This window comes from Callospermophilus lateralis, chromosome 11, assembly GCF_048772815.1.
Source record: "Callospermophilus lateralis isolate mCalLat2 chromosome 11, mCalLat2.hap1, whole genome shotgun sequence".
Taxonomy (NCBI): domain Eukaryota; kingdom Metazoa; phylum Chordata; class Mammalia; order Rodentia; family Sciuridae; genus Callospermophilus; species Callospermophilus lateralis.
Genome location: NC_135315.1, coordinates 2,234,550 through 2,257,941, shown reverse-complemented (window position 1 = coordinate 2,257,941; position 23,392 = coordinate 2,234,550). Strand labels below are relative to the sequence as shown.

General features: G+C 52.2%; 1 protein-coding gene across 1 annotated transcript in view; it reads left to right on the top strand.

Annotated features, from left to right (window-relative positions):
- The window catches only part of Rnf213 (ring finger protein 213), a 92,629-nt gene that overhangs the window by 33,092 nt on the left and 36,145 nt on the right, over positions 1 to 23,392 (top strand). Inside the window, exons 17-31 of the mRNA XM_076870715.2 lie at positions 3,503 to 3,683; positions 4,916 to 5,089; positions 5,262 to 5,411; positions 8,347 to 8,933; positions 9,679 to 9,844; positions 10,708 to 10,925; positions 11,827 to 11,967; positions 12,077 to 12,241; positions 12,881 to 14,036; positions 14,841 to 15,034; positions 15,237 to 15,392; positions 16,010 to 19,621; positions 21,177 to 21,313; positions 21,824 to 21,919; positions 22,805 to 22,923. Coding sequence (XP_076726830.2) covers positions 3,503 to 3,683; positions 4,916 to 5,089; positions 5,262 to 5,411; positions 8,347 to 8,933; positions 9,679 to 9,844; positions 10,708 to 10,925; positions 11,827 to 11,967; positions 12,077 to 12,241; positions 12,881 to 14,036; positions 14,841 to 15,034; positions 15,237 to 15,392; positions 16,010 to 19,621; positions 21,177 to 21,313; positions 21,824 to 21,919; positions 22,805 to 22,923 — 7,252 coding nt within the window. The remainder of the gene's footprint in view (positions 1 to 3,502; positions 3,684 to 4,915; positions 5,090 to 5,261; positions 5,412 to 8,346; positions 8,934 to 9,678; positions 9,845 to 10,707; positions 10,926 to 11,826; positions 11,968 to 12,076; positions 12,242 to 12,880; positions 14,037 to 14,840; positions 15,035 to 15,236; positions 15,393 to 16,009; positions 19,622 to 21,176; positions 21,314 to 21,823; positions 21,920 to 22,804; positions 22,924 to 23,392) is intronic.

The following is a 23,392-nucleotide window of genomic DNA, read 5'->3' as shown; positions in this document are numbered from 1 at the left end:
TTCTACGCCTGCGGGTGGAGTGGCTGGAACCTGTGTGATCTGAAGGACTGTCGGGCCCATTGCCACAGCGGCTGGGCCATTTCCATGTCAGCTGCCAGCCGAGGAGAGTCCTGACTTCTCCACACTCCACAGCCTGTGCTCTCTGCCCTGTGACGCAGTCTGGGGTGTGGAGTGGCTTCTCAGGTGGCTCTGATGGCTGTGCCTTGGGCACCTTTCATACGATTCTTGGCTATTTCTATTTTTTGTGTCTTTGGAGAAATGTCTGTTTAGATCTTTGGCCCATTTGTTCATTGGGCTGTATGTCTTTCTTTTATCGTGGCTTGTAAGAGTTCTTGGATCATCGTGTGCAAGTCTCCTGTCAGATAAGTGATCTCCGGTGTTTTCCTCCAGTCTCTGGGTCGTTTTCACTCTCGGTGGTTGTGTAAGGGCACAGAGGTTTTAAATTTTTTCCTCTCTTTTTGTGGTAGTAGGGATTGAACCCAGGGGTGCTCTGCCACGGAGCTACATCCTGAGGCCCTTTTTAATTTTTATTTTGAGACACAGTCTTGCCAAGTTGCCCAGGCTGACCTCAAACTTGCAATCTTCTTGCTGCCTCAGCTTCCTGAATAGCTGGGATTATGGATGTGCACCACTGCACCTGGGAAGGTTTTTTTTTTTTTTTAATATTTATTTTTTAGTTGTAGTTGGACACAACCCCTTTATTTCACTTGTTTATTTTTGTAGGTGGTGCTGAGGATGGAACCCAGGGTCTCGCACGTGCGAGGTGAGCGCTCTACCGCTGAGCCACAACCCCAGCCCTGGGAAGGTTTTTAATTTTGGTGAAATTCAGTGTGTCTATTTTTTGTTGGTGGTGGTATTTTCAACTCCTAGTCATGAAGACTTACCTGTCTCTTCCTCTAAGAGGTGTGTTTTTTTTTTTTTTAATCTTATTTTGTTTTTTTGGTGGGGTTCTTTTTTTGTCTTTTTTTTTTTTTTGGAACTGGGGGTCGAACCCAGGACTTTGCAAAGGCAAGGCAGACGCTTTGCCACTGAGCTACACCCCAGCCCGAGGTGTCTGCTTTGCTCTGTTTTGGTGCTGAGTGCTTTGGTGCTTGGAGCACACACTAAGCATGAGCTCTGACATGGAGTGACCCCCTGAAAGCTCTGAAGTGTCGGCTCTGAACGTTGGCTCCTTTTCTACACGGTGTGAAGAGGTCCAGCTACTCTCTTGCTGGTGGAGATTCAGCTGTCCCAGACAACTTGACCAAGGCATGAAGCTTGGCCCCTTGGGTGATCTTGGCACCCTTGTCAAAGGTCTGCTGGCCCCGCCGGGAGGGCCCCTCAATCCTCCCATGTCCCTATTGCCATTGCTTTCCAGTGGGTCACAGAATCCAAAAGCAGGGGCTGGGGATGTGGCTCAAGCGGTAGCGCTCGCCTGGCACGCGTGCGGCCCGGGTTCGATCCTCAGCACCACGTACAAACAAAGATGTTGGGTCCGCCAAGTACTAAAAAAATAAATATTAAAAAAAATTCTCTAAAAAAAAAAAAAATCCAAAAGCATGAGTTATCCTGATTTGTTCTCTTTTTTTGGCATTGTCTGCTATTCTGGATCCCTTGGCCTCCATATGAATTTTAGAATCAGTTTGTCAGTTTCTACACGGAAAACAGCTGGGATTCCGACAGGGATGGATGCACGTCCTCCCAAGCTCGTTTATTGGCTCTCCTGGGGTGTGCATGGGAGAGTGCGTTGTCTTTGAGGTTTCGGTATCTCGCATAAGGAGCCAGCCACAGGGGAATGGAAACATTCTGGACACACATAGTTTTTGTTTTCTTTTCCTTTTTTTTTTTTGCAGTCCTGGTGATGAAACCCAGGGCCTCCCAGCATGCTTTGAATCTGTAGGTCAGTTTGGGGAGTGTTGACCTCTTAATGTCAAATCTCATGATCTCTAAACTTAGAATGTCTTCCCATTTATTTTGGTCTTTAATTTCTTCCAACAATGGTTTGCAGTTTTTAGATGGTGAGGTTTGCATTTCTTTTGTGAAATTCATTCCTAAGTACTTTATTCCTTTGCTAATAACCTTATTCCTTTGTAAGAAATTATTTTCCCAATCTTGTTTTTGGGTTGTTCATCACTAGCATATGGACATAGAGCAGCACATCGTACCAAGCTCGTTTATTGGCTCTCCTGGGGTGTACGTGGGAGAGTGCATCGTCTTTGAGGTTCTGTTATAGACAACTGCGTTATCTGCCTGTGAGGATACTACTTCTTTTCCAATCCCAACACCGTTTTTTTTTCCCTCCTGCCTGATTGCACTGGATAGCAACTCTGTGATAGTCAGAGGGGTGAAATTGGCCATCCTGGTCTTGTTCTTAGAGTTTTGTCTGATACTTGTTCTGTATCTATTAAAATGGTTGTGTCCCTTTTTTCTGTTGGTATGATGTTGTGTCTGTGGGTGTGGCACTGGGGTTTGAACCCAGGTGAACTTTGTCGCTGAGCCACATTCCAACTCTTTTTTTTTAAAAAAAGCTTTTTTTTTTTTTTTTCCACAATACCTTTATTTTGTTTGTTTATTTATTTTTATGTGGTGTTGAGGATTGGACCCAGGGCCTCAAGCATGCTAGGCGAGCGCTCTACCGCTGAGCCACAACCCAGCCCACTCTTTTTGTTTTTAATTTTGAGATAGAGCCTCACTAAGTAGCTGAATCTGTCCTCCAAATTGCAATCTTCCTGCCTCAGCCTCACCAGACGTGTGCCACCACACCCAGCTTATTGACCGATTTTTGAGTTAAAACATGGTTTTATTCCCGGGATAAATCTCACTTCATCATGGTCTGTAACTTTTAATGCATTGCTTGTTAATGTTTCTTTTGTCCTTTTATACGTCAAAAAGTGTCTGTTGTTTATTCACCCTGTGTTTTTTTACTGATGACTGAAACTTTTTTTTTTTCCAAAATTGTAAACCTAAAAAAGGAAAGTGTCTTGTTTCTTGGTGAAGCATCAGGAGAACTGGCGTGTCTGTGGTGTTTGAGGGCGGTCTTCATGAGAATCACAGCTTAGGACATGGAACACCATGTGGTAGCGGCTTCCTCATCTTGCTTTTAGTATTTTTTATGACAGGCAAGACTAAGAAAAATGCAGAAGGTGGCAGTGAGCTGGGAGGGCGTGTGACTTGGGGTTGTTGGGGTGTGTTCATGTGCGTGCATCTTCAAATCTCTGGTACCTCACGTAAGGAGACAGGCCACAGGGGGATGGAAAAGTTCTAGGACATGTTAGGTACTTTTTTGTTTTTTTTTTTTCCTTTCTTTTGCATGACTGGGGATGAACCCAGGGCCTCCCAGCATGCTAAGCTCTCCCTTACCAGGGGGTACTCCTAACCTCCCTTCTTCTTCTTTTTTTTTTTTTTTTTTAGGCACTAAAAAACTAGCTTCAGTAGATTTTTGAAATGCTAATGGGTACTAACTTGTCATTAAAATACAAATCAGTGAAATCTTCTAAATTCTTTTTAATTCATTTTCTTCTAGTCTCAGACCAGTATCCTGGAGGGAGTCTCTTGTCATGATTTGCAGAAATTTGGCAGCCTTGTGTCTGCCGTGATCACCAAGTCCTGGCCCAGGAACAGTGGAGAGGCCGTGGACGACCTGGATGAGATTCTTAAACATCTGCTCACAGGGCCAGATGTGAAGCAGCTCTTCAAGTTGTATGGTGTGTGTAGGGATGGTGGGGTCTGCTGTCCTTTCTCAGGTAGCAGAATAGGGCAAGGTGCTTAATGACCTGATCCTCAGCCTACATGTGCTGAGGTTTGGTAAAGGCAGGATGGGCGGGGGTGCCCAGGCAGGTGCTAGGCATCTTGTGTAATAAAGAGCATCTAACGGCAGAGCCACTGTCTGCTGAGTGCCTGCTGGACATGTGCTCCCAGGGGGAAACACTGGCCTTGAAGCAGCCCCTCTGAAAGTGTCTGGGGCAAGCTGCTTACCCAGGGTGTTGGAGACTTCGTCTGTCAACCATGACGAGGCGTTCTGCATTGCCCTGAATGCAGGCTTATGTGTAAATTGCTAGATTCAGATCTTGTAGTGGGAAAGCACTGGGCGTGGCACTGCAACCCAGGGCAGATGATGTTCTCAGCAAAATCAGCCACACCCAATGCCACAGGAGGGTTAGGGAGCAGCGCGTGGTCATGAAGGTGGCTGTTGTGTGCACTGGCCTGGCAGCTTGCTGGAGAGGAGTGCACTTCTGTTTTGAATGTCCGCACTCTGCGCATGCAGCAGGATGCGTCTAAGGTTTCAGGCCCGACAGCTCTGTTCCTATTATTGTTGAGCAAAGCACCCTTGTCTAGATGTGCCTGGGTTGGTCCATTTTCCCACTGAAGTCATCTCAGCTGCCTCTGTGTTTTTGTAATTATGAATAAAACTGTGTGTGCGTGTGCGTGTATGCACATGTGTGTGGTGCTGGGGACAAAACCAGGGCATTGGGCCTCCTAGACTAGCACCCTACCACCACTCTGCACCCCAGTCCCCCGCCATCTTTGCTTTTAATGGTAAAGGTAACTCGGTCGTCCACGATACTAACTGAGCCTCATACTACTGTGAGATAAATAGTCTGACAGTTAAACTAAGCACATTTTAAAACGTCGGCCTCTGAGGTCCTCTGAAAGCTCTCATTCCAAGTTTTGAGCTGCAGCCAAGATAGGCAGAGTGTGAAGGCTCCGGCCTTCAACCCTGTGGTTCTCCTGGCTGACATTGGCCATTGGGAGGGTCTCCTCCGTCTAACAGGAGAAGCACTGGGGTAAGACAGGTATGGGAACAGCTGAGTGAGGTGGCAGCACTTCTGGAAACACCGTGAATGCAGCCAGTGTCAGGTGGGCATGGCGCTGGGGTGAGGTTCTAGAGCAAGCAGGCGGAGGGCCCGTGGGCTCACCATGTTCCTCATCTGATCAGGGACGGATGAGAAGCTGTTAGACAACCTCACAGAGGACGCCAAGAGGTTGATGGCTGCTGCCAACTCTGTCTTCATGAAGATGGCTGGTGACGTGCTAGATGGGTCCATATTGATCGGACAGTTGGAGCTGATCCTAAAGCACAGAACCCAGTTTCTGGACCTGTGGCAATTGGGTGAGCTGGGCCAGGCTGGTGTGAAGCCTGCGTTCACACGTGTGCTGGGTGTTCTCTTCCATGCCACCAGGTGGAGGAGTTCTTCTGTGGTGGCTGCAGGGCACTCCCAGGGGAGAAGGGGGTGTCACGGAGAAGTGTCTCTGCCTTTGGTGACTTTGTCATTGTATTCCAGAGAAAAAGAGTTTTTCATTCCAAGAGGGAAAATGTGACATGAAAGAGACCCTGGACTGGAGGATGGGAGAAGTCGTGTTTCTGAAGAGAGAGAAGAGACAGGTGGACAGCCTCCTGAGGCTGAGCAGGAAGGTGAAGCACCTCGTCCAAGGTACTGCCCCCACAGTCGCTCTGGACACCCTTGAGCTGTGGGGCACGGAAGAGGGCCACAGAGAGCAGGGCCTTATTTGGGGGGCAGAACTTTTAAAATACATTTTTAGCCAAGTTTTCCCTTTCCGGGGGAAGGAGGCTCCGCTCTCGCTCCTGTTGCTGTGCCTCCAAGCCCGTCCACATCCCTGGTTCCCAGCGTCCTGTGCCAGCTTCCCGTGGGGTGGGGGGGATCTCTCTCCAGTCTGGGCCCAGCACACGAGGTCACTTGCTGCCCTGTCACGCCCAGTGGTGCCCTGAGTTACTGGAGCAGTCTTCGGGCCAGGCCTTCGCCATGGTGTGAACACAGGATTCACAGGCGAGCCGTGCCGTGGACCACAGCCACCCCACGTTTCGGCAGAGCTTCTGTAGCGGTGGAATTGCTCTGCTTGTCTTGTTATCTCCTTTTCCCCTTTTCCATTGTGTTTGTTTCTGTTTCAATGCCAAACTGTACCAGCCGTCTGAGCAGACGTCTCTGAAGGGTCTCCAGGACGGAGGGCTCATTTCTCCGGTGGGGAGGTGGCCCTCATCTCCCAGGGTTGCCTTGACCTCTGGGCTGGTGGGGCGAGTCCCGCATCCCCGGCTTGCCCTTGACCCCTGTTGGACAGAGCGTGGCATCTTCTGCTTTCTGGGAAGGGACACAGGAGGCCAGATTCAGAACTGTGTCCCTGCTGTAGGTTGATCGTTGGGCCAGGGACAGAATGTCCATCACAGTGCCGCCTGGGTGCTGCGTTGGGACCTCACATGCAGCCTTGCTGCTCATCCTCTGCATGGGGCTCGTTGTCTTCTCTGGATGCTCTCGAAAGCTGACTGCCCCTGGTGTCCTGACGATGTCGTAAATCTGTGCCATCCCTCTCCTTCCTGCCTCCCGACTGCGGTGTTCCTCAGCTGGAGCTCCAGGGCTTTCTCCTGAATTGGTTGTTTGTGCTTTCCTTCTTCCTGGGTTCACATCAGCAGCTGCTGGGCCTCCTGGGTGGTTTCCAGCTCCTGTGACATCTCTCCTGTTTGGGCTTTGCCTCCTGAGCCTTATCAGCCTCACACAGCCGGGCATTGAAGTCTTCATTTCAGCTCTCACGTACATTTAATTTGAAGGCACTCCTTTTTTTCGTTTTACTTTGATATCACAGATTGAACTCAGGGTCACTCGACCTCTGAGCTGCACCCCAGTCCTATGTTGTATTTTATTTAGAGACAGGGTCTCATTGTGTTGCTTACACCTCGATTTTGCTGAGGCTGGCTTTGAACGCTCGATCCTCCTGCCTCAGCCAGCAGAGTGCCTGGCACTTTTTTTTTTTTTTTAAATAATTTTTATCTGTAGATGGACACAATACCTTTATTTATTTATCTTTTGTGGTGCTGAGGATTGAACACAGGGCTTCTTGAGTGCTGTACCACTGAGTCACAACCCCAACCCTTCCCCTTTTTTCTTTCTTTTTTTTATTTTTTTATTTATTTTTATTTTTTTATTTTTTTCCCTTTTTTCTTGAAAGATCTGTTTATATACTATGGTGTTCTCATGGTTCTTGTTCAGTATCTTATCTTTCTGAGATTATTGATATTTATAAAGATCCTCTTCTCCTCGTATTGTTTCTTGTTTTGTCAGAGTTGCTTTTACCTGCTGGCTTGCTTTCTTTCTTTCCTTTTTGCATGCTGGGAACAGAACCTAGGCTTTTCTTTTTTATTTTATTTTTTTGTTGTTGATATACCTTTATTTTTCATTTATTTGTATGTGGTGCTGAGAAGGAACTCAGTGCCTCACCTGTGCTAGGAAGCGTGCTACCACTGAGCTACTGTTGGGTTTTTTGGTGTCTGTTTTGCATTTTAAAGACTTTCCTGCCCAGCAGCTCTGGAGGCTCAGGCAGAGAACCGTGAGTTCAAAGCCAGCCTCAGCAAGGGTGAGGCACTAAGCAACTCAGTGAGACCTTGTCTCTAAATAGAATAAAACGGGCTGGGGATGTGGCTCAGTAGTCAAGTGCCCCTGAGTAAAATCCCCCATTACCAAAAAAAAAAAAAAGATTTTCCTCTTCTGTTTAGAGATTTTTGTTCTCTGTGTCTGTGAAACAGTCTCTGGGCATGGCCCCTGGGGCTCTGAGGCTCCCCTGGAGTTGACCTGTCCTTGAGGGCTTCTCCTGTGGGTCTCACATTGGCAGCCCCTGCCGGCTGCCAGGTTCCTGGACCGAGAGGGAGAGGAGGAGGTGAGCCCACTTTTACTCCAGTTCTTCTTCCCTGAGGGCCGTGTCATCCTCCCCGTCCTTGGTAGCTGCCTAGGACAGGTCTGTGTCTAGAGAGGCCTCCAGGCCTGAGAGCCCTGCAGGTGGTCCTTGCCAGGTGGGGCTGGACTCTCACTCACTGCTTCCTAAACACACCTTGAACCCACTTCCTGATCCCTCTCTGCCTCCCCTGGTCTAGGGTGACCTTACAGCTAGTGTCCTTGCTTGCCAGGAGCTTGTGCCAGGCCTGACTGAGCTCATGTCACTGTGTCCCCAGGGTCTATGTACTCAGGCCCCAAGTGTCCTTTGACTCTGGTGCGGCGGTCTTTCCACTTCTAGCTCCTGTTGCTCTCGGGCAACTTTTCTGCTCTCTGGTCCCGGCTGGTTGTGGTCTTTCAAAAACAATTTCTAATCCATCACTGGAGTGAGGTTTGGGTGGGAGGAGATGGACGTGTGTTTCCAACTGTCCTGTCTACACAAGAGCTTGCAGTCTGCTCTTTATCATGAAAGCTAATGAACAAGCCGCTGGTGGGGTGGAGGGGAGGAGCGATGAATCTTCCTGAGAAAAAATTCTCAGCAATGGTATTCACTAGTGTTTTCTTAACAAAGTGATTAGAAATACTGGGAAAGTAAAATAAGATGCCGCATGACTAGCAGTCTCACTTCTATGTTTCCTTATGGTGTCCAAAGTGGATTTTGGAGAGATTGAAGCAAGACACTCAGAAGACCTGAACCTCAAAAGACTGAATGAAGCCGTGATGGTGAGCCAGCCATCGTCCTTGACCTTCAGGCAAATGACGCACTACAACCTGGATCTCAAAGCCCAGGAATTGGCTGGAACGATAGACTCGCTGATAGACAGCCACATCTTCCAGGTTTTCTGGGAAGAAGCCGCAGAATCATTGAGTGATCCCAAAGGGGAATCTGAAAGGCCAACCCTTGAACTTCTAGAAGCCTATGAGTACTTGTACTTGCCTTGTTACCAGAGGTTCATGAAACTGTATCAGGATCTGAAGTCAGGAGAGGTCACCTTTGCAGAAATCGATGTCATCTTCAAGGACTTTGTAGATAAATACAATGACCTGACTTCAGACCTCCAGGTTATGTGTAGAGTAGACCCCCAGGCCCAGAGAGGCTGGATCTCGGAGCGCGTTGAGCAGATCAAGGAGTACCATAGCCTGCACCACGCCATCAGCTCGGCCAAGGTCATCTTGGATATCAAAAATAATTTTGGATTGACTGGCGACTTCAGTGTTCTTTACACTTTAATAAACTTTGTAAGTTATTTGTTGGGGACTCCTCAGAAGCCCCAGGGGTTCTGGGAAGGACAGTGTGGCATCCTGTTTCAAGGGCTCTCGTCTGGGCTGCACTGGAACATTCTGAGGCCTGCGTTTTTACCTTTGCTTGAGATAGTGTGACTATTCCTGAGTGAGTTTTTTTGGATCAATATGAGAACCAAAAATTTAGGATAGAGAAACCATCCTCTTTCCCAGAAAAATCTCTTCTCTTTAATTTATGAAATCACAAAAGGAAATGTTTTGCCATCTGTCCAGGTACCTCTCCTAGTTCACATGGGAATTTCAAACGGTACGTTGCTCCCACTGTGGCTCAGGCCCGCACCTCTTTGTCCTGTTTCCTAGCCCCGGGTTTATCAGTGTGAGGTTCATGTTCCGGGAGAGACAGATATGATAGTGCTTAAAACTTAGCAGAGTGTGGAATGGTCCGTACCTAAACTTGAACCTATCAGCACGTCTGTAACTGCCCTAAACAGAGAAGTCAATGATTTGGACCTGGTGGGGCTGCCGTGAGGAACAGGTTTCAAAGTCCATAAAAGGTTCCTCATGGGACCTGGGTGCCGTGGATAGTAGCTATTGCAGCCCAGCAGGGAGGGCAGTGGAGGTCATGCTGTCCTTTGTGCAAGAGTGTGTCATCCTGTAGCTGTAGCAGCTGCTGGTCCAGGCACACAGGAGGGCAGGCATGAGTGGTCGCTGGTGCAGCCCACAGCAGAGCTTTGTTTTGCAGATTGATGACTTTGAGGCCACCCGCCATGAGAGACTGGACCAGATCAGCCCGCAGCTCATCCGGGCTAAGAAGTGGCTGCAGGACATCAGTGAGCCCCGCCACCAGTGTCTGCACGAACTGGCTCTGCAGAAGGAGTTCGTCAGCTGGCTGCACGAGGCGCTGGGAGGTACAGGGGAGCTCGGCTTCAGGTGTTTGCCAAGTGGGGCTCCTGAACTGGAGGCCATCCCACCTCCATTGCGGGGGTGCGTCAGTTGGGGGACAGTGTCTGCCTCCAGGCCCACAGAGAGTTTGCCTCAGGCTAGCTTCTCAGGGTTCTGGTTAAACTGTTTCCTGAGCTGCTCTCTCCATCTGTGGAGTCCAGCGTCGCTTTCCTGAGCATCCTTCCAGCTCATTCTGCCAGAGGCCTGGGCAAGCTCTTGCCTGCAGGGGCCGTTGTTGCAGCAAGTGGGCAGAAGGTGTGCATTTCTCTCCCAGCCTAGGGCTGGGCCCTGCATGGTTGTGTGGATTCAATTTGGGATGGGGGATAGGTAGGAAATAAAGGCCAGGAGGTGGAGAGGCACAGCACTGACACCACAGAGGCCTGGGGCCTGCTTCCTAGTGGCCCTGAGGCTACAGTGGCTCAGCGCTCATCCACCACTGTGGTGACTCTACCTTCTACTCCTGAGTCTGCTTTGATGTATGTTATTTGATTAATAATTAACCCCAGGAGAATTAGCTCAGTTTTAAATAATTAATTGTCCACATGTTAGTTACCAATTGAACCTGTTTTTGTTTAAGTAATGGTGTCTGAGAATTAAAGGCTAGTACAGTGCCTGGGGCATTCTCTGGTAGAGGTTAGTTGTTGGTCAGTGGTGGGATCATGTACTGCAAAAGTAAAGGTGTCCTGGAGTTGGAACTGAAGGCAGGAAGTGGAGCAGGCCCTAGATGTTTACTAAGTGTCCACTGATGGCCTCGCTAAGGACCGTGCCCCAGGTGTGATTTGTGCAGCATCGTGGCGTGGTCCTGTGCTGACCTCCTCTCTGCCCCCAGGCATCACCGAGCTCAAGGTGTTTGTGGACCTGGCCTCCATCTCGGCTGGAGAGAGTGACATTGACGTGGACCGGGTGGCCTGCCTGCACGATGCTGTGCAGGGATACGCGTCCCTGCTGTACAAGCTGGACAAGAAGGCCGGCTTCAGCGAGTTCATGGAGCTGCTGAAGGAGCTGTGGAAGGCTCTGAAAAACGACCCCCACCTGCCCAGCAAGCTGGTGCGTCTTGTTCCTGGTTCTAAGGCCTGGTGACCTTGCAGCCCTGGGCAGCAGCTGTGCTTGGAGGGCACAAGGGCACGGAGGCGTGTAGGCAGCTGCTTGAACGCATGTTTAAAAGCAGCTTTCACCTATGGAAATGCTTTCTTTTTCTTGGGTGGGAAGGGAGCTACAGAACTGCAGGTCAAGAGCAGTGTCCGCCCTACAGGACAGGTGTGGAAAGAGCACGGTAGGAAGCATGTGAAAGGGTGTGCAGTGGTTTTCTCTAAACGATAGTAATTACCCTTTTATTTCTTTCATGTGGTTTTCACAATCTATTAATTTTCTTATCAGAAGGAAGACAACATTGCAGTGAAGTGCATGTGCAGGGTCTGGGTTCACGGTGCTGCATAACTTGCCCAGTGAGCAGAGACGTCCAGAGGCCTGCAACAGGCTCAGGACGTCTGCCCCTGCGAGTGGCTGGCGGTGGGAGATGCCGAGAGAGAGCAGTTGGCAGTTTTTCTGCCAGAAGCTCACGTCTGTTGCAGTGTTTTCTAAGCTCTTCTGGTGGTGTTTGGGGACCGTGGCAGGACATAAGAACACAGGGCTGCTGTTCAGTGAAGCATCTCTTCTCGGGGGGCCTCTGTTCTGGGGACCCAGCAGTCGGTGTCTTCCCTCTGGGAGCGTAGCCTCTGGCTCTCCACCCAAACATCCGTCAGTGCAGGCCACATGCACCCCAAGGGTTAGCTAGGAACCCACGTCAGCAAGGCCACACTAAGTGACCAGGGTCTTGAGGGAGTGACACTGGGTGAGCAGCGGAACCCGGAGGCTGGAGGAAGGTGGTGCAGTCTGCCCAGCGAGGGCAGAGGCAGAGGGAGGAGGACCTCATTCTCACCCGCCCATGTTCTCTGCGTCTGTCCAACAGCGAGACTCTGCCCGGAGTCTGGAGTGGCTGAAGACCGTGAAGGAAAGCCATGGGTCCATCGAGCTCTCGTCCCTGTCCCTGGCTACTGCGATCAATAGCAGAGGCATCTATGAGATCAGGGCACCCACAAGGGACCGGAAGGTGAGCCTTCCTAGATTCAAGGTGTGGTGTTGGTGGCCTGCACTGGCCCGCTGCTGAGTCGGGGTTTTAGCCACCAGAAAATGACCCCCAAATATATTGTGCCTCCCAGGTCTCATCAGATGCTGTCCTGCGCCTGATCCTCCCTGGGGGTCACAGTGGCCTGGAGCCAGAGCGCTCCTACTCTTTGGAAGACCTGAAGGATCTTTTAAACAAGCTGATGCTAATGTCTGGCAAGAAAGACCACAAGAATATGGAAGTAGAAAAGTTCTCTGAGGTGAGCGGCTGCCGCTGTTGCCTCAGGCTGGGCACATTCACTGCCCCGCTGCCCATGGAGGGACAGGGGCAGGGGTTGGCCTCTGGTGGGCAGAGTGGCTTCAGAGAGTGGAGCTGGTGGTCCGCAGGGTGCACCTTGCCTGGAGTGAAATCAGTGGTGGAATAGGTCCTGGAGGTATTAGGTCCCCCAGGAGGATCTGTCACCAGCTGGTAGTGAGTTAGCTGCGTGGAACAGGAGGTGACCAGGTAGGAAGAAGCATGAATGCCTTCATTAACTCTGTAAATTGGCAAAGTCAACCCCGCAAGATTCTGATGGCACAGGTTGTTGGTTTGTGTAATGGTCTCTTGCTTGTGTTATAGCTTCTTTCCTTATAGTTTATTTGGATTTCACAACTGACCGTTTCCCCTCAGTGCTGGGCGTAGAGCCCGGGCCCAGCACATACGAGGCAAGTGCTCTACCACCGAGCGCAGCCCAGCCCACAGTCGACATTCCTATCCAGCACTGATCACTTCCAGAAGAAGGGAGCCCTCTCCTGAGGCGGATCGTGTTTCTGGCGGGAGGAGTGAACCCAAGCCCCTTGAACCTGTGTGTGTCCAGTAGCTCACTGCGAGGTCTGCCTCATGCCCCTGTGTCCCCCAGGTATTCTGCCACGTGCAGCGGCTCATGCAAGCCTTCCTGAACCTGTACTCTGCGGGAAACCTGCTATTTCGGACCTGGACTGCCGAGGTCTACTGCTGCCCCAGGAACGGTGTCTCCGTCCGCATAGACTTCCACCTGGAGTTGGTGAGCCAGCTAACAGAGAGTGGGGACGTCCCCCAGCTCCTGGAAGCCCTCTGCAGGCAGATGGAGCACTTCCTGGATGACTGGAAGGAGCTGGTGAACAGGAAGCGCAGGGAGCACTTCTACCTCAACTTCTACACGGCCGAGCAGCTTGTCCTCCTGAGCACCGAGCTCAGGAAGCAGAGTCCCAGCCCAGCTGCCCTCATGATGCTGTCCTTCATCAAAGACAACTGCACCCCAGCCGACATCTTAAGGGCCACTGTGGGGTTCAGTGAGGCCAGCAGACACCGCGTGAGGACAGTGATGGAAAAGTTACCTCCATTGCAGTCCTCTGAGATCAGCCTGGTGACCAAGCTGAGGGCCATCATGGAAGAGTCCCTGGAGAGCATGAGTGTCTTTCTGCCTGGCTGCCTGGACCTGGAGGCCCTGGGCCATTGTCTGGCTCGCCTGGCCAGGATGGGCAGGCCTCCTGTGGAGCGGTCTCTCCCCGTGGGTCTGCATGCTGGCCAGCCCAACCTGGTCTTGTGTGGCCACTCTGAGGTGCTGTTGGCTGCCCTGGCCATCTACATGCAGGCCCCGGGCCAGCCCCTGCCCACATTTGATGAGGTGCTGCTCTGTACCCCGGGGACCACATTAGAAGAGGTGGCCCTGCTCCTGCGCCGCTGCCTGGCCCCGGTTTCCCAGGGGCACAAGGTCTACAGCCTGCTGTTCGCGGATCAGCTGAGCTACGAGGTGGCCTGCCAGGCGGAGGCCCTCTTCCGCAGCCTGTGCACACAGTGTCCCCGGGAGGACTACCAGCTGGTGCTGGTCTGCGACGCTGCACAGGAGCGCTGCTACCTGCCCTCGGCCTTCAGCCAGCACAAGGCCCACCTCATCCCCCAGGCCTCGTCCCTCCATGCCATCCGGGACTACCTGGCACGTCACTACCAGGTCCCAGCACAGACCCTGTCAGCAGCAGCTGTGTTCAGAGACCGGATGTGTGTGGGGATCGTGTCCTCGGAGAGAGCGGGAGTCGGTAATGAGAGTTCTGGGGTGGGCAGGGCAGTCCTTCAGGGCTGACCAGTGACCCCTTCCTCTGTAGCACCTCAGATGACACCCTCTGCAGGTGGGAAAGTGAGTCTCAGGAGGGTCTGACGCTCTGCAGTCAGCGCTTCCCCTAGAAGGGGACCTCCTTTTGTCCCAGGTTGCAGTTCCTGGAGCCCTGCTCCTCCCCGGGGGCCCTTTTGTGCAGGTCACTTTTTTCCTGCGTGGACTCTGCCGATTCTTCCTGGCTGGCCGCGTTGGCATGAGCAGAGGTGCAGGGGGCGTGGCCCAGGAGAGGGGGCCTCACGCTCTCCTCCAGGCTTCCTTGGACTCCCTCCTGCGACAGCACTGCGCCCTGTCAAGACCGAGCCGGCTCCCCTTCCCTGGGGACACCCCTCTGCTTTACTTTATTACACCTCCACTGCTGTCCTGCTAGTGGCCTGGCTGCCGGTGCGGCGGGGACTCTGGCTTCGTGGTGGACTGTGCTCCGATCTGGTGTTCCATGGTGTCACTTATGAATTTTACACGAAGAACTTTTTTTTTTTTTTAAATTGGGGATTTACCCCAGGGGTTCCCTATCTCTGAGGCACATTCCCAGCCTTTTTTATTTAGAGACAAGATCTTGCTAAGTTGCTCAGGGCCTCACTGAGTTGCTGAGGCTGGCCTTTAACTTACGGTCCTCCTGCCTCAGCCTCCGAAGGCGTGTGCCACTGCTGAGAAGTAACTTCTAGTCCCTGGATCCTGTTTCTCTTGGTCCAACGCCTTGGGATCTCATTCCCTTATTTTAACATTACAGGGAAATCTCTCTATGTGAGGAGACTACATGAAAAACTGAAAAGGAAGTTAAACAGTAAAAAGGTGCCTTTAAAGATAATTCGGTTGACAGAGGCTCAGGTGGATGAGAGCTGTGTTCTGGGCTCCCTCCTGCCTTTTTTGGATGCTCAGTACCAGAAAACACCCATGCTGTTCCACTTGGATGTGACTGCTTCGGTAAGTGCTATGTGGCAACTGGATGGCCATGTCAGATGTGATTCCCAGGGCCCACCTGTTTCTCCCTGTCTGAAGAGTCCTTCCCTTCTACGCCTGCCCATGGTCAGTACCCATCTCTCAAGGAACAAGACAGAGGGTCCAGGGGCTTGGGAGAAGTGGTTATCAATTATGTCTTTACAAACCTGTGCTCCTCTGTTTCTAGGTACAGACCGGAACTTGGGTCTTTCTTTTCAAACTCCTCATTTTACAATACCTGATGGATGTAAGTGGGAAAATGTGGCTTCGGAACCCACGCCATTTATATATCGTTGAAATTTCAGAAGGAAATTCAGGACTACTAAAGCGCTCTTTAAAGCTGGTATGTACATGGGGTATTGGCAGGTGGTCACAGCACACCTTCAAATCTGTGTCCTGTGGCCTGGTGACACGTCGTAGTTGTTTCCCACTCTTGCCTTAGGAAAGCAGTGAGCAAAGTGTCGGGAATACATGCTTGGAGATAGGTCTCAAAGCTCACTGGATTGAGAATGCTCTCGTTGATTGGCAGCATCTTGGATTTTTCTGTATCCGTCAGATCATTATAGGGTGGAGTCCCAGCTGTGCTGAGTGCAGAATTTCCTCCATGGACAGCCACCATCTCCTTCACTGCCAGTGAAGATGGCAGGGAGACTTCATGCATGGGACCCCATTAGCTGTCAGGAGGGAGTTCTGTGGTCACGTGGCTGTTTGTGGTTGGTGAGACATGGAGCCACAGGAGGCTAGGTTGGAAGGCTTCCTGGTTAATAACGCAGCTGCTGTGGTTGGGCTTCTGTGATGCCCTAAGGTGCAGATGCCAGCCTCTGTGAACAAGAGCCTGCTGAAGGCCACGTGCTGCCAAGTGAGGGTTCTCCTAGAGGCCCTTCCGGGGTAGAGCGTGGAGGGTTAACTGGGGCGTCTTCCAGGAAATCACCTTCTCACTTCTTTGTCTCTTCTTTGCAGAATCCACATGCCCCCAAGTTCAGTTTTCTTGACATCTTCCCCAAAGTCACCTGCAGACCTCCCAAAGAAGTGATAGACATGGAGCTGAGCCCTGAGAAGAGCTTCCTGGAGCCTGGAATGGACAGGACCGAGTTCCGCAGTGCCACTTTCCAAAGACCTTTCCAATACTTAAAACGATTCCATCGGAACCAAAACCTAGACACATTTCAGTACCAAGAAGGGTCTGTTGAAGGCACCCCGGGGGAGTGCATCCAGCACCTCCTCATCTACTGTGGGGTCATCAACCCCTCCTGGTCAGAGCTCCGGAACTTTGCTCGGTTCCTCAACTGTCAGCTGAAGGACTGTGAGGCCTCTGTGTTCTGCAATCCAGATTTCACGGGAGACACACTGAGGGGCTTCAAGAACTTCGTGGTCACCTTCATGATCTTCATGGCAAGAGACTTTGCGACTCCAACACTTCACACCTCTGACCAGAGCCCAGGGAAGCACACGGTCACCATGGATGGGGTTGATGAAGAAGAGCTCGCCCCCTTTACACTCCGAAGGAGGTGGGAGTCAGAGCCGCACCCATATGTGTTCTTCAATGGCGACCGTGTGACAATGACATTCATAGGCTTCCATCTCCGGCCCAATAACAAGGGTAGTGTTGATGCCATCAACCATCTCAACGGCAAGATAATCAAGAAAGATGTCATGACAGCAGAACTGTACAGAGGGCTGTCGCTGCAGAGGGTGCCCTTTAATGTTGACTTTGATAACCTGCCCAGACATGAGAAACTCATGAGACTCTGCCTGGCCCTGGGAATCCCATGGGCCCTGGACCCTGATGAAACATATGAGCTTACAACAGACAACATGCTCAAGATTCTGGCCATTGAGATGCGGTTCCGCTGTGGGATCCCAGTTATCATCATGGGAGAAACCGGCTGTGGGAAAACCAGGCTCATTAAATTCCTTAGTGATCTGCGGCGTTGTGGTGCCCAGGCTGAGACCATGAAGCTGGTCAAGGTCCATGGGGGAACAACTGCAGCCATGATCCACTCCAAAGTCTGGGAAGCTGAGGATACTGCCTTTTCCAATAAGGACCAACACCAGTTGGACACCATCTTGTTCTTTGATGAAGCCAACACAACAGAAGCCATAAGCTGTATCAAGGAAGTCTTGTGTGACCGGACTGTGGATGGCCAGCCCCTGGAGGAGGACTCAGGCCTGCACATCATAGCTGCCTGCAACCCTTACAGGAAGCACTCCCGGGAGACCATCTGCCGTTTGGAGTTGGCTGGTTTGGGGTACAGGGTCAGTGCAGAGGAGACGGCAGACAGGCTGGGCTCCATTCCCCTCAGGCAGCTGGTGTACCGGGTCCACGCCCTGCCCCCGAGTCTGATTCCTCTGGTGTGGGACTTTGGGCAGCTGAATGACACTTCAGAAAAGCTCTACATCCAGCAGATTGTGCAGAGACTGGTGGACCATGTCAGGATCAGCGAGGACGAGACTCGTGTGATCACGGAAGTGCTCTCTGCCTCTCAGAGGTTCATGAGGAACACTAAAAGTGAGTGCAGTTTCGTCAGCCTCCGGGATGTGGAGCGCTGTGTGAAGGTGTTCACGTGGTTTCATGGCCGCAGCGAGATGCTCTTGGAGAAGTTGAACACCTTTCTCTGCGAGTCCCGTGTCAGTAAAAATAACTTCAGGAGAGACCCCGTCCTCTGGTCCCTGGTGCTGGCAGTGGGGGTCTGTTACCACGCCTCCCTAGAGGACAAGGAGTCCTACCGCAGAACCATTTGCAGGTCCTTTCCAGAACCATATGACAACAGCCGGGTCATCCTGGATGAGATCACGCACACACAGGATCTTTTCCTGAGTGGGGTGCCTCTAAGGAAAACCATAGCCAGGAACTTGGCTCTGAAGGAGAACGTCTTCATGATGGTCGTCTGCATTGAGCTGAAGATCCCCCTCTTCCTGGTGGGGAAGCCTGGCAGCTCCAAATCTCTCGCCAAGACCATCGTGGCAGATGCCATGCAGGGGCAGGCCGCGCACTCCGCTCTCTTCCGCAGCCTGAAGCAGGTCCACCTGGTGTCCTTCCAGTGTAGCCCCCACTCCACCCCACAGGGCATCATCAACACCTTCAAGCAGTGCGCTCGCTTCCAGCAGGGGAAAGACCTGCAGCAGTACGTGTCTGTGGTGGTGCTGGATGAGGTTGGCTTAGCGGAAGATTCCCCCAAAATGCCTCTGAAGACTCTGCACCCCCTGCTGGAAGACGGGTGCATTGAAGACGATCCGGCCCCCCACAAAAAAGTCGGCTTCATAGGTATTTCCAACTGGGCCCTCGACCCTGCCAAGATGAACCGGGGCATCTTTGTGTCCCGCGGCAGCCCCAGTGAGAAGGAGCTCATAGAAAGTGCCAGAGGGATCTGCTCTTCAGACAGCCTGGTGCAGGACAGGGTCCAAGGGTACTTCGCTCCCTTGGCCAAAGCCTATGAGATGGTGTGCCAGAGGCAGGACAAGGAATTCTTCGGGCTTCGCGACTACTACAGCCTCATCAAGATGGTCTTTGCCACCGCCAGAGCATCTAACAGGAAGCCTTCCCCACAGGAGATTGCGCAGGCGGTCCTTCGGAACTTCAGTGGCAAAGATGACATCCCCGCTTTGGACATCTTTACGGCCAGCTTACCTGCGGCCAGGTGCATGGGAGAGGTCAGCACCCTGGAGCTCATTAAGCAGAACATTTGTTGGGGCTTGCAAAGGGGGGCACTTGGAGAACTGGAAGATGCTGAGTCCCGCTACTTGCTGGTGCTGACCAAAAACTACGTGGCCCTGCAGATCCTGCAGCAGTCATTCTTCAGTGACGACCAGCAGCCTGAGATCATCTTTGGTTCCAGTTTTCCCCGGGACCAGGAGTACACCCAGATCTGCAGAAACATCAACCGGGTGAAGATCTGCATGGAGACGGGCAAGATGGTGGTGCTGCTGAACCTGCACCACCTCTACGAGAGCCTATACGATGCACTCAACCAGTACTACGTCTACCTCGGGGGCCAGAAGTATGTGGACCTCGGGCTCGGCACCCATCGCGTCAAGTGTCGGGTCCACCCCGACTTTCGCCTGATTGTCATTGAGGAGAAAAATGTGGTGTACGAGCAGTTCCCCGTGCCCCTTATTAACCGGCTGGAGAAGCACTACCTGGACCTCAGCTCGGTGCTGCAGGGGTGGCAGAAGAGCATCGTGCAGGAGCTCACGCAGTGGGCAGAGCAGTTTGCTAATGTAAAGGACCATCATCAGTTCATGCCTGGGCACAAGTACAGCCCTGCTGATGTCTTCATCGGCTACCACTCCGACGCCTGTGCCTCCGTGGTGCTGCAGGCTGTGGAGAGGCAGGGCCCTGGGGACCCGTCAGAGGAGCTGTACCACAGGGTGTTCGAGGAGGCCAAGCTGATCCTGCTGGACTGTGCCACGCCGGATGCCATGGTGCGGCTGAGCACCTCTGCGCTGGGCTCATTTGCTGCACAGTCGCTGTCGCAGGAATACTGGTACAAGCAGCAGCACCACTCCTTTGCTGATTTCCTCCAGGCCCACCTTCGCACCGCAGACCTGGAGCGCCATGCCATCTTCACAGAGGTGACTGTCCCCATAGCTTCCCCCGTCCTCTTTCATCCAAGAGTCCTGATCTGGGGCCAGGACGTCTCAAATCCATTGAGTCAGTGCATGGTAGGAGAGGCGGGAGTGTCTCCTCTGTGTCAGTCGCAGAGGATAAGCTCAGTTAGGCTTCCCTTGCCTGTGGGTGAGCAGCGCTCTGCTCTGAGAGCAGCCCCGGGTTCCGTGTACACTTCACTTGCCGGCCCTCCCGGGGTGTCAGTCGATTGGCCTGCTTCTCATCCTTGGACCTTGTTAGAGTAACGGACGAGGATGCCTTCCAACAGATGCCCTGAGTGTCATAGGTCAATGTTGTGTAGCCAGGTGAGGGTACGGATCACAGGCAGTTCAGAGAGGCCTCTTGGGTTGGCTGTGAGGGCTGGCTGGCAGGCGTCAGAGGCAGAGGGCTCCGTGGAGCACAGACACTGAGTCTGAATCAGCACCTGTGCAGGAGACGAGGAGGGGACCACTGACCGAGTGTGAAGTTCAGGCTGTGAGTGCTGGGTCCTGGGGATCAGATAGGTGGAGAGATGCATGGAGGGCCTGTCAGCAGCCTTGACCTTGGTCCTGCCGACGCAGGAGTGTGGAGGAAGGTGTACGTAGATATGCCCCTTGCTTGGGCGATGGCAAGACAGTGGAGCAAGAGACTGACATTGAGAGGATAGACCTGTCAAGAGACGGCTGGTGTAAACTGCAAACGGTTAGCAGGCAGTGTGGCCGAGGTAGTCACCAACTCCATGGAGGGTACAGAGGTGGAGGACAGTCTTCCTGAGCTCACTGCAGCTTTGTGCAATTGTCATGGAGAATTCAGGAAGGAGCAACAGGTTTAGGAGCCAGTAGTGGCATCTGTTTGGCATAGTTTGTGTGTCTGCTGTGGTCGAATGTGAGAATTGGAAGCTGGTCATTGAGGACAGGCCCAGAGAAGGGATCTGAAGTCGGGGATGAAGGCCACACTGATAATCCCAGAGGCTTGGGAGGCTGAGGCAGGAGCATCGAGAGTCCAAAGCCAGCCTCAGCAATTTAGCAAGGCCCTCGAACTTGGTGAGATCCTGTCTCTGTATAAAATATAAAAAAGGACTGGGGATGTGGCTTAGTGGTTAAGCTCTCCTGTGTTCATACCCTGGTACTGAAAAAAAAAAAGAAAAGAAAAAGAAGGGGTCTGGAGAGCTGAGGTCCCGTGTGCTGGGAACAGCTGGGTTTGCACTGTAGAGTGTGGTCCATGGCAGAGAACTGCAAAGTACCAAGGGAGGAAGAGTTGGTGGAGTTTTTAGCTGAGCCCTAAAGGATCAGGAGGCTTTTAGCTGGGGACCCAAGCAGGGAGAGAGACGTTGGCATCTTAGAAGGAGACCGAGGCATCTTTGGGGCAGGGCAAGTCTTCTCTCTGCTGATCCTGGAGATCCTCGCCTCAGCCACCATTGCATGTAAAAGCTGCTCTGGGTCGGGCTTCTTTCTGTTCGAATGCCCACTGACCTCGGGTTCGGACCCAGTGCTCTGTGCCCTTGCTTGAGTTCAGCTGATGGCTTGTGTGCCCACATTGCAGGTCACCACCTTCTCCAGACTGCTGACGAGCCATGACTGCGAGGCCCTAGGGGAGGAGGTGAAGGGCTTGGCCCCGAAGCCCGTGATCCTGTCACTGCAGCAGTTTGACACTGAGTACTCGTTCCTCAAGGAAGTCCGGTGAGGTGCCCTGCCTGCCCATCACCCTTGGCCTATGTCCTGGGTTCACGGTGTTGTGTGCCAGGGCGTGGTAACCACTTGTCAGGAACTCTGAGAGGGTCATTGCTCGGTCCCCTGGTATGACCCTCTGGCCCCAGCTGTAAATGGCCTTGTCTACAGTCATGTCCACCTGGGCCTCTCCTTCGCCAGTGGATTACGTCCTCACCTTGTGGAGGGGGGCCCCACCCAGATGCTGGGTTCTGCATGGCCTGAGTTTCCCGTCACTTTGTGGAGTAGTGTGATCCACGTTTTTGTTTTGTTTCACCTGTAGTGCTGGGGATCGAACCCAGCCACTCTACCGCTGAGCTGCGTCCCTAGCCCTTCACTATCGTCATGTTAGATTTTGAGACACCATCTTGCTGAGCCGCTGAGGCTGGCCCGGAACTTGCGGCCCTCCTGCCCCAGCCCTTGATCTGTGGCTCCCGTGTTTTAGGACCCAGGACTCACTTGGGTGGTCCCTTTTTCTTTCAGAAGCAGCTTAGTGAAGACGGCCAGATGTAAAATCCTCATCGTCCAGATGGATTTTGACGACGGCGCTCACGGTGCTCAGCTTGTTGCGTCAGCTAAGTATGTTCTTGGGATTTTTCTCAGAAAATCGTTGTAAGCCAAAAGCTACCCAGGACCTCTTAGAGAATGCCCTCCCTGAAAAGTGGTGTGGAGACAAGAAAGACTCTCCCTCCCAGCCCCTGACATGGGCCAGAGACACTAGAGAGGAAAGGATGAAGGGAAAGGCCAGGGATGGACCAAAGACCCCTGGATGATGGAATGTTCGTGGAATGTTCTGGTGGGTAGAAGAATGCGTCAAAGCCTGTGTTTGCAGTCATGTTTGGGTCATTTTGGTTTTGAATTGCACACTTTGAACTGAAGGACAGGGTGGGGTGCAGCTTGGTGGTAGAGCACTTGCCCAGCATGCCTGAGGCCCTGGGTCAGATCTCCAGCACTGCATATAAAGAAAATAACTTAATACGAGTTCAAGGGCAGTAAGGCTATGTAAATAAATTAATATTTATCTACATTTTTATAGTGTCCATAGAGGAAATGTGATGCTTTCAGAATTAGCTGTGTTCTGTCACCTTATGTCACTTAAGAGTGACTTCTGCCTTTTTAAAGCACTGAGACCCTAGTACAAGTTAAGGTCCAGCCTGATCCGACAGGGGGGTTGCAAGGACACAGGACCACAGGGTACTCTCTCAAAATGGCAAGACGGGCAAGCCCCCTGCTCGGGCACATGTGGCCCCTGAGGAGTGCTGCGTGGGGGTGCTGGTCAGCAATGAGAGGGAGGAAGTGAGCCTGCCAGTAGGAAGCCACCCTCCTCCTGTCCCAGAGATGTGTGGCCCCTGGCATTGTGGAATGTGGCCAAACCCCCAACAGCTTCTGGGACATTCAGCAGCCACATCACGACTGGGCTTTTGTTTAGTGGCTTGCTTTGTTTTGATTTTGTTCTCTCAATAGGTATTCTGCCATCAATGAAGTCAACAAAATGCAAGGAACTCAGGGCTGTGTCTTCGTCTATTTCATCACAAAACTGTCCCGCATGGGGAGCGGAGCATCCTACGTGGGATTCCATGGAGGTAGGGCCAAAATACGAGTGACTGTCTTTAAGTAGGTCTGAGCTGCTTCTCTGGTCCCAGGCTGCCCACATCCAGGTTAGATAGCAACCCCTGCTGTCTCTGGGCCCCCCGCCACAGCCTCGCCCTGGCATCTGCTGCTGTGTCAGCATGGCCTGGCCCACCTCGGGAGCACACAGCATGGGCTCATGCTCCTGCTCTTCACTTGCGCCTGCTCTGGGGAAACACTGTCTTCAAATCAGCCCATCTCTTTTTCTGTGGAATGGTCACCAGCTGGATTATATAAGACAACTGTTATTCTTGAAAGAGAGAAATACGTCTTACAATTTCATAGGTGGGAAAGCCAACCCGTCAGGACCTTGTAGCCCTTTCTAAGTATGATACAATAAGTACAGTAAGATGCACATAAAGAACCACAAACTGAGCTGGGTGCAGTGGCACACGCCTGTAATCCCAGCAGCTCAGGAGGCTG